We start from the raw sequence: 11,167 nt of genomic DNA, 5'->3' as shown, positions 1-11,167 counted from the left end.
TGCATGAGCATGTATGTTTATATATAGAAGCCAACACAACCTAAGACAGGCATTTTACTAATACATGTGCATTCTAGTTAATTATTTATGCTGCATCATAATCTTGGCTAATTTGCTGAATTCAGAAACAAAGAGAGACATGAACTACCTTTAGGCAAGCTTTTCATATCGACATCATTTTCTGAGTTTTCATTGGAAATATCTTCATTTACACTTTCGTCTACGATTTGTTCATCATCTGATCCAACATATTTTGTTACAACTGTAGGTTTCCTGCATAGACAGAAAAAACCCATACCATGACAAATATTACATAGTGCAATACAGGTAAGCCTAGCGCTTTGCAAGAAAAACACCATACTAATTGGGGAAACTTATTTTTAAATTCATTTAAGTCATTAATGAGGTGGGATGCTCCGAGTTATTACAATAAATAAGCTGCAGGCGAATCTTCTTGTTAGGAATTCTCCCCTCCTATGTGAAATAAAAAGACATACTAATAAAGTACCTTTGTTTCCCAGGCTTGCTGTATTTTTTTTTTGTAAAATCAAGGTTTGATGTGTTTTTAAGAAGGTATGCAGAAAAGACACACTTTTAGGAAAAAAGCCTGAATGAAACACAAGTGAATGTCTGCTCAGAAATTCTATACATCATTCCAAGTTTAACAAGCAGCACAAAGAGAACATACATATTGGCAAATGACAAAAAGCAGCTTGGCAGAACAGATGCTTGCAAAGAAATAAAGGAAAAGCAGAAAGAAAAGAAAAAAGCTGACTGTTGAATAAAAAGACCTGTGGCTAGAATTTCACACAAACCTAATTTAGAACTGAATCCGTTAAAATGAAGGGATTTACTATGTCAGGGCAGGGAGAAAAAAGAAAAAAAATATTGAGCATAATTTTCAGGAGTCTGAAGGTAATACACAAACCGCTGCAGGATACTGTTTTTGTCAGTTCAGGTACAGTATGATAAAAGTATGAGTGAAAATACCTTTAGTGATAGACAGGAAGCAAAAAAACAAGACTGTAAAAATGACATAAATGAAAAAGAGTTCAGCAGGACACTGGATTCAGAAGACGAGGGAGAAATTAAAGCCAACTATAAAACCACACTTGCAAATATGGAATCAAGACAAACAGAAAAGGTAGAATGCAGAATATTATTTAATTCCAGCAGACATGATAAAATAAACAAACCTGAATAAAAAGGAGAGTGAAAAGCGATACACAACACTTTTAAAGAGCAGTAAGAAGGCAGCTCTTGAAATTGTGCCTTTAGAAGAGCTCACCTATCTACACAGTATACTAGGGTTTAAAAAAAAATCATGAAGCACATAAGCATCAGCTGAGAGCAAAAGATGAGAAGGAGTTTTACTAGAATAAGTCTGCTGCTATTTAGGTCACAAATAATTGTCTCCTTTACATTCAAACTGGTTGGTAAACAGTTAACTCTCTACTTTTTTAAATCAAAGAGCAAGAAAGGCCTAAGCAGAGATACAGCAAATGGCAGTTTCTGCACAGGGCAACTTAATAGCACACTTTGATTCTACAGTCTCCTAACAGTAAGGTACATAAAGCCTTTGTTCCGTATGACCCCATTTATATTTTTGGAAGAATCCTGCACGTAGAAATAGAAAGAGTGAAGGAACAATTGTATGAAAACCTTTGTCCTGAAGATACAGGATGATCTTCTTGTCTTTGTTAACAAAAACTCAAGCTTTATGATCTTAACCTTTGACCCTGAAAGATGGTTTGAATTTTAAGTGCACTCTGAGGCATTTGTTTTACCAGCACTCTGCTAATTTAATGGATTTATACTGCTGTATACTAGAAGTATCTGGCATAGTGCATGGACTTTTCTATAGTTTCATGTGCCAAAAAGTAATTTATTTATTTTTATTTTCCAAACCAACCTTTTTGAACGTGATGATCCTAAGGATTTGGTTCTTTCTGAAGAACTACTGCCCTAAAAACAAGAAAAAATTAAGAAGTCAAGACATTTGTGATCAAGTGACTTGTCAACAAAACCCAATTCTTTTAAATCAAAAATAAGTAAGAGCCTGTTTACTCATAAGCCAAAGAACAGAATAAGGATAAAAGAATATTAACCAAATTTCTTCAAAAAGAAAAAGTCACTTTGCAATATACTCAATCTGAATCAAAATTTAAAATTTAATTTTAAATTTAAAGTATTTTACAGCTAATGTTTCTATTCAGCAGATATGACAACATTTACTGCATGGTTCTGACAATATTCTTTACGTATTTATTGTAAAAGCAACAAAATAAACTCAGCATTTCCGATACTAGCCATTCTGCACTAGTCATGCAACCGAAATTCAAATGCATTTTCATTCCTACCTCTTCTCTATTGTTCTCCATTGAAGCTGGACCACTTTTAGGTTCTCTACTTTTACCTATGGAGACAAATTAAAGGAATCCACTGAAATGCAAGAAATAGTAAAAGTTCTTCACACTGCACATCATACCATTGTTTATGTTTCACCAGCGTGAATAAAGATGACTGGGTGAACTTCAGAGACAAACTGTTCCACAACAAAACACAGTTCATTGTATAGCATAAATTTTACAGAAATCATTCAGAAATTACTTTCAGTTAAGTCACTGACAGGCTGAAGGACAGCCTTCCCATTGGTGAAGAAATAGTGAAGAAATGAAAGTGCAACTGTATATGCATAAATAATATAGTTAGCACATTTTTTTATCTCTAAGAAGTTACTTCAAGTATTTTCTCTTACATATCTTGACATTAAAAACACAATATTAAATCTGGGATCACGGAACCACAGACAAAAATCCCATTTGATACAGAGTGTGATAGAGAATTCCCATTTGTTGATCTTGGGAAGTGTGGAATATAAAACCTAAAGACAAGCAACCTATTAGTACCTGTTCAATCCACCAGCCCAGGTAATGGAAGGGAAAGTTTCAAGTTCAGTGATTCAATGATACTTGCATGAAGTTGCTCAAAAGACTTAGTAATAGCAGTATTTTAATAGATGTACTACTGAGAAACACACAAGTAAAGTGGTAGGATAATTACAGGATACATATCATGACCATCGGTGATTTAACTTAAGACTGCTAGCACTGCAACTTGCTATATCCTTACACTTCAGTTTTGGGAAAAACAAACAATTTTCTTTTACACTTTAAAAAAAATAAATCACTTTAATGCTGGGTATTTGTCCTCGGCTGAATTGTTTGGGTAAATTTCAGCCAAAAATATCCAACCATTTCTGCATGTGAAACTAAAGCAGAGGCGAATAAAAAAAAATGGAAACAGACAAAGTTTTTGGCTCTTTTAAGTACCTGAAATTTATTCTCTGGAATATTACAGGCATTGCCTCATTCTGAGGAAAGAACCTGAAATTTGGAAGAAGGGTGACATTTCTTCTGGAGACTAGACGCTGCCCACCTTCTACTCTTGATCAATTTTGCCCAAGTAATAAATCCATGGAAAATACCAGTTTGCACATGCTCGGTAGAGATTTCTTTTATTCTAGCAGCTACAATCTCTGTAGATTCTGCATTCAGATTGCCAACCAGCCTGCACACTATTGCCACAAGCAACTGAACACGCTCTACTGTCAGTTTCTATGTGTGGGCCTTACGTGCGCCATCACCATGGAATGACGGATCATGCTGCGCCCCTCACAGTCCCTAGTGCTGACCCAACTGCACATGCTCCCCCCACTTCAGGGCTACTAGAGCGCAGGATTGCCCCTGTGACTACTGCTCCAGGGCAGGGGCTGGTCACTTGAAACAAGAGCAGGAAGTCATTCTCTCCTAAGTGATTCTCCTGTTGACGTCCACATAATCAGGGAGCTGGGGCTGTTTAGCCTGGAGAAGAGGAGGCTCAGAGGTGACCTTATTGTAGTCTACAACTACCTGAAGGGAGGTTGGAGCGCAGTGGGAGTCGGCCTCTTCTCCCAGGCAACTAGCGATAGGACAAGAGGACACAGCCTCAAGCTTCACCAGGGGAGGTTCAGGTTGGACATTAGGAAGCATTTCTTCTCAGCAAGGGTCATTAGCCATTGGAAGGGGCTGCCCAGGGAGGTGGTGGAGTCACCATCTCTGGAGGGGTTTCAGAAAAGCCTGGACATGGCACTTAGTGCCATGGTGTAGTTGACATGGTGGTGTCAGAGCAATGGTTGGACTCGATGAGCCCAGAGGGTTCTTCCAACCTCATTGATTCTGTGATTCTGTGTAGACAAGGGAGACATCCAATCCGAATGCAGAGAGGATAAAGAAACATTATTAAGGCTGTAAAATCAAGTATTCAAAAATTAAGAAAAGCCAGAATGAAAGTTACTGGTGCCATTTCACTTTCCTTATCATTCCTAGAACACAAGCATTACAGTACAGTTCAGCTCCACAGCAGTGCACAAGATGGAAGTGCTCAGCAAGCAACTGCTTCGTATTTTTAATTGACCTCTGTGTGTGGCAGGGACACATTCCAACTCTCGAGCCACACTTATCAGTCTTCATCATCATGTCCCTCCTCACAACACTCTACCTAGTAGTTCACATATCCTTCAAATGCTGGAACAAAATGAGACCCATTACTATATAAACCTGATTTGGCCCCAGTCATGTCTGTCGCTTGTACATTGAATGAGCATCCTGTGGATTAAAAAAAAAAGCAGCACAGTTGCTGAAGACGCTATCATTATGCACAGAAAGTTGGAAGGGAAGTAAATTTGCACAGTTAATTCTGGCATTTCCTAATATTTAAGTGTTTAATTCTTGACTCTGACTTTAATATGTTCTTTTTCAAGAAATAAAAGCTGAGATCTCAAAAACAACACTGAAACATGTCTGCTATTAATTAGTAAGTGTACCCTTGTTTCAAAGTAAATCTGTATTTTAAGGCAAGGAGCCAAATTCTACTTTGTAACTACACAGGATAAAGGGAGAAGAATTTTTTTTCCCAGTATGCTCCTCAGCAAAATTTCACCTTGAGATGCATCTACATCCTAGTTTAGCTTATTACTCTGCTGAAGTGTCGCATGAATAATTTATTTTTCCCTATGTTAACGGTTCAGTTTGATGCCGACACGAGGAGGTAAGCACCCCATGGCAGCAGACTCTCTCTCAAGACAAAATATTAAAAGGTAATAACTGCACACCAGAAAACCCGTGTAAGTTTACTTCTCAGGACAACAGGAGTTTGAAAATAAACTCCGTAACACAGCCAACACACTCTCATTCTCCTGTACTACCACTTCAGCTCAACTTTTAGCTCATTAAACAGTAGGATTGAAAGGTTTTGCACTGTATCCAGTCCTAGTTAAACTAGGAAACAGATTCAACCTAAATTTGGAAACAAATTTTATTCAGTACTGTTATGAAATAATTTCACTTTTTATGACTGTAATCAAAACAAAGCATTTAAAATTCATTACCTATTTCTAACTTTTATGTAAAAATTTCTAATAGCAAATTTGACCTAGTGTAGGACTCAAGGTTTTTCAGAAGTATTACTTTGTTTTCAAATGTTTCCAGATTACGGGCAGAAATCTTTTCCAAATAATTATGAAAGCTTAATCTCCAGGACTTCTTCCACAACTACAAGGACTGCAAAAGCTTTACTTCAGCAGACAAAACAGGATAATGCACTTACACACTCAGGAAAACTGAACAGTGAACCCCTAGCACAGCACGTTTGCCATCTCATGTTTCATAGAAGGTGCACTACCAGTAGGATTAGCTTTTTTTCACAGTTAGAAAAGATTCAGAATTGAAAGAAATATTGTATCAAAGGCCTATTGTACATTTATTAAAATATCACCACTTAAATCACAGTAGGACTTGGCATAATTGCCCCAGTGCAGTGTGATATAGTGAAATAACAACACAAAGTTATTTGACTTTAGAATCATACATCCATTGAAAATAAAAACATAAAATGTCTTTTTACCTATGGTTTTGGTTTTAGATAATGCTGGAGGAGAGTTTGCGTCCTCAGATTCTTCCGATGAGTGAGCCAAGAAGTCATGAAGTTTCTGCACCAATGTGTTCAACTTGCTTTCACTGTTAAAACACAAGTAAAACTTGAAGTTACGTATATATCTCACTCTAATTTAGCAAGCCTGAAAGAAGTTGTGTTTAATCCCAGTTAATACAAACCTACAAAAGAAACTCAGTTATTGCTTAAACATTTGTTTCTGCAAGAGAATATCAAATAAAAACCATACAATTTTGTTAAACCCTGAGTAAAATAATAGGTGTTGCCTTATTGAAAAAAAAAGCACTAAGGACTCTGTTAACAGTAATAATAAAAGCCTATTTTAAATAGTTTTTACTGTTTAGAATTATTTACAAAATTCAAGAAAGCCTGAGTGGTAATGCTGCTAGGATATGAAGACTCCGAAAAATGAATTTAAGATTCTACTTTGTCAGAAGCGAAATGGGTAGAGATAATAAAATCTTTATTTTATTACCAAAAATGTAACCTTTGGGGATATAAAACACCAGGAATAATAGCAGAATTTCACTTACAACCTTAGAAACAAACAGGTTCATTGAGTATGATAGATCTACACACTTATGCAAAACTTGTAGTAAATCCACCACGTACATACACATTGTGTATCCTGTACTAATTTTGTCAAAATACAACCATGTAGGATCAGATCATTTCTTGATCTGTTTGCATGAGTATTCATAATTAATTTATAAAAAATATTACCCTGGGAATTTTTACTAGGCAGTTTTAGACACCAGGAACTGTTAAGTCTTGTATATATACTCATTACAGTAAAAAGGCAACACTTTTATCTTATGAAGCTATACTGCTTCATAATCTACGTGTCATTCCCTCTCATTTTATGTTGTTTACTTCAGATTTTCTCCTCCCAAAGCTTCTACAATTTCCTGAGACAGATGTTGCCTTCTACCTGCAAGCACACCAACGGAGGCCAAGGGCAGTCCCCCTTTCAGACCCCCTGTAGCCAGTTACCACTCTCAGCTGTCTGTCACTGCTCCCCTCCTGGACACCACCAGTCCTCTAGAACCCGCCAGCTGCTGGGTCTGACTCATCGTGCCTTATCTGCTGCTAGATAAGGGTTTCCAAACCGCCGAGCTACACTACCCCCTTCACAAGTTAACCCAGTTAAAGGATACAGGCTTCCATCCTGCTCACTTTTTATCTCCCCATTACTTTCAAAATAGTCTTCTGATAGCAAGAAGAAATAAGATTTTCTGACCCTGTTTTACGGGTTGTAGGAGCTTTTGAATATTTATCAGAAGCTCGGTCCACTCACCTTTACCATCTCTACTATTTCTCTGAACACATCAATTTATTAAGTTCTGACTTTCAATTTAACTGTTATTGATAAAAAAAAAAAAACCTGTTTTATAAGAAGGACATGCAGGTGAGTGCTCTCGTGAGCAATGAGTGAATGGGTATCGTCACATTAATGCAAATGACTATTTAAACCAGTGAAAATAACCACATATAAAACAGCATAAAACATCCATATTAAAAAAATATGTAATTTCTTTAAATCTTCTGAAGTACTCAAAACAAAACAGCACTTTGTAATAGAAAGATTTTCTGCATGAGTAAAAGGACACTTTCCTTTTGAGACTACATACATACCATTAATCACTTGAGCAACTTCGAAAGAGAGTGTAACAAAGCCTGGTTTACTCTCAAGTGTATCTTACAATTTTTCTCTCCATCTGTCTAAAACTCTTTCCCTCTAATTACCGGACTCACGCTGCTACTCAACTGCCAGTCCCTAAACCTGGGCTTCCCTTTTTGCCCCGGATGGAGGACATACTCAGAAAGCATTACAGAAGATAATGGTACGCTTCAGTTTTAACTGACCGCATGCTCTACTTTAGAAAGGAGATTTAATGACAATTTATTCACATTAAGTTAAAAAAAAATTAAAGAGTTGTTCAGAATTACTTGATAGTAAAAGTACACAAAGAGATTTCTATATCCATTCCACATGGCCTGAAGAACTAATAATGCACATTCAGAAAGGCCGCAAAAAAGTACATTTTTTGTATTAAAAACAAAACCAAAAAACCCACATGTGGAATTCTGCTCATTTAGTTTATAAATAACTTGTTCTGGTCACAGCATTTTAGAAAAGAAAAAGGGAACTATAGATGAATTATAAGATCATTGTTCTCAATACAAAACATTCAGAATAGCATGTGTCTTTGTGACTAACACTTGGAACATGATCTACTACTATTTATTAACTCTTATCTTAACTAGCCTAAAATTATCATTTTCAGAGCAAAATGTTCATGCTGACAAACAAGCAAAAAAAAAAACCAACCTACAAACTAATACTGAAAAGTCTTCTCAACTTGCTTCTCGTCTGGATTATTCAGCATTTTATACCATAAGCGTGTATTAAGGAATACCAGGTCAAATGTAAGTAAAGGTGTTACACTTACTATACTTCACCACCAAGAAATTTTAATTTAGGGCAATGCTTTACCTGTTTTTGTACAAAAGCGATTTTGTCATGCATTTATAGGTGAGAATATACTATCTATAATCTTTTTTAAAGCTTCTACTGCAAAAACCTTATCTTTGTAATATATTACTAGACCCATCAACTATTAAATCGATCACAACCTATAAAATATGTATTTTTTTTTAAAAAAAACACAGGAGCCTAACAATTCAGAACCATCTCAGAAGCACGCAGTGAAGCAAGCAGCCTCCCTCTACCATATAGCAACAGTCCCTACACTATCTACTGGTGTTTTCAGGCTTGCATGTTCTAAGCAAATAGCTTCACCACCACTCTAGAGCTATTTCAACACTGTTTAGCCTAATTAAAACAGGAATGAAAGGAGAGGTGTCCTACTATTTTGGTTTGGCCGTGAACCTGATTTGTGACCTTGGGAAACTATCTTATAAGAATACCATTTCTTACCTAAATTCAGAACAAGTGCTGTAATCTTAAACAGTAAATGCCCGGCCCTTACTGGGATAAAAAAGTGCATATTAGGAAAACTACGTATTAGGCTCAATGATTCTACAAATCAACAGAATATATAAGAAGAAAATAAAGGGACATGTGGTGTCCTAATCTACACACAACATACTTAATTCAATCTGGCTGTTGACTGCTGTCTCCTTGAACATGATTACCTGTACTGGGTTTGTGTGGCAAGGTTTGCTAAGGGGTGAGGAGCTACAGAGGTGGCTTCTGTGAGAGGCTGCTAGAAGCTTTCCCCATGTCCAACAGAGTCGATGCCAGCCAGCTCCAAGACAGACCTGCTGCTGGCCAAGGCTGAGCCCATCAGCGACGGTGGTGGCACCTCTAGGATAACATATTTAAGAAGGGGGGAAAAAACTGCTACCCAAGAGCAGCCAGGAGAGAGGAGTGAGAACATGTGAGAGGAACACCTCTGCAGACCCCAGGGTCAGTGAAGAAAGGGGGGAGGAGGTGCTCCAGGCACCAGAGCAGAGATTCCCCTGCAGCTCATGGTGAGGCAGGTTGACCCCCTGTAGCCCATGGAGGTCCACGGTGGAGCAGATATCCACCTGCAGCCCATGGAAGAGACCCACACCAGAGCAGGTGGATATACCCGAAGAAGGATGAGACCCCATCGAGACCCCACGCTGGAGCAGTCTGTTCCTGAAGGACTGCACCCCATGGAAAGGACCCAGGCTGGAGCAGTTCATGAAGAACTGCAGCCCACGGGAAAGACCCACATTGGAGAAATACGTGGAGAACTGTCTCCTGTGGGAGGGAACCCAAGCTGGAGCAGGGGAAGAGTGTGAGGAGGAAGGAGCGGCAGAGACGACGTGTGATGAACTGACCACAACCCCCATTCCCATCCCCCTGCGCCGCTCAGGGGGAGGAGGCAGAGAAATCGGGAGTGAAGCTGAACCTGAGAAGAAGGGAGGGGTGGGGGGAAGGTGTTTTAAGATTTGGTTTTATTTCTCATTACCCTACTCTGATTTGATTGGCAATAAATTAAATTAATTTTCCCCGAGTCGAGTCTGTTTTGCCCATGACAGTAACTGCGGAGTGATCTCCCTGTCCTTATCTCGACCCACAAGCCTTCTGTTGTATTTTCTCTCCCCTGTCCAGCTGAGGAGGGGAGTGATAGAGCAGCTTGGTGGGAACTCAGCATCCAGCCAGGGTCAACCCATCCCATTACTTCATCACCTGTGTTAGCTAATGATCATACTTCTGCAAAGCGAGTCAAATCACCTCAGACAAACCAAATTTTAAGGAATGGTTTTCCTTTGCATCCAACTTTCCACACATTCACGTGATCATTCTCTCTGATAGCAGGTGAAGTGCTGAAAATTCATGGCCAGGGCAGGGGAAAGAGCAGGACTGCCTGTTTCAGCAGCAAACCCAGGTCACACTGGGTTACATTGTCAAACTGCACTGGAAAAACCTTGTTAATATGCTCAGTTTCTATCTACTTTCTTCAGACACTTCAAAAATGTAGGTGGGGAATGTCTCAGTTATTGTCAACATCTGGAAGAACAGTTTTAAAACTGTATTTTCTTTAAACAAATGAATTTCTCATTCTTCCACAGGATCCTACCAACTTTAAGTCTATGTAAGTGCCCCTCACTTGAATTTCAAGTGGCTCCTGAAAGTCAGTGACACAGGAGGGCTTTCTAGCTTTTCATCTATCTGAATGTTGACAAATAAGCTTTTGCAAAATTTTTCCTATCTTAAGTACTCACCTTCCTCAAGTTCAACACGTCTAAAATTTTCCTACATTTAAACTTCTAAAATAGTTCAAGAGCACGAGTTTTTTAAATTCATATTTACAGTTGCTTCAAGTTAAGACCCAATCATTTTTCACTTCTGAAGTTGAAATGAAACACCGCAGAACAACAAGTGTTAAACAGACAAAATTAAACAATCCTTAGAAAAAAAATGAAAGAAAAATAAAGCCAGATGTGCTCTTAAACTGCTGGTCTGTAGACCACCACCCTCTGCTTCAGACTGTATCCCTGTGTCAATGACAGAAATCTGACAACCCACAGCAAAAGCCTAAGTATTTTAACTAAGACAGTGGGAAGAGGAAGGGAAAGACAAAGACTACGTCTACCTTAGAACACAGGAAGGTTTGGTGCTGATGACCCGATATCCACGCTACACACATTTCAGTAATTTAAACTAGGGGTAGTCTGG

At 38.2% G+C, this 11,167-nt stretch overlaps 1 protein-coding gene across 1 annotated transcript in view; it reads right to left on the bottom strand.

The window, feature by feature from the left end:
• The window catches only part of ATRX (ATRX chromatin remodeler), an 82,089-nt gene that overhangs the window by 63,613 nt on the left and 7,309 nt on the right, over positions 1–11,167 (bottom strand). Inside the window, 4 exon segments of the mRNA XM_068409731.1 lie at positions 149–273; positions 1,913–1,965; positions 2,361–2,416; positions 5,944–6,056. Coding sequence (XP_068265832.1) covers positions 149–273; positions 1,913–1,965; positions 2,361–2,416; positions 5,944–6,056 — 347 coding nt within the window.

This window comes from Nyctibius grandis, chromosome 10 (genome assembly GCF_013368605.1).
Source record: "Nyctibius grandis isolate bNycGra1 chromosome 10, bNycGra1.pri, whole genome shotgun sequence".
NCBI classification, from domain to species: Eukaryota; Metazoa; Chordata; class Aves; order Nyctibiiformes; family Nyctibiidae; genus Nyctibius; species Nyctibius grandis.
This window is presented reverse-complemented; position numbering and strand designations above follow the sequence as displayed.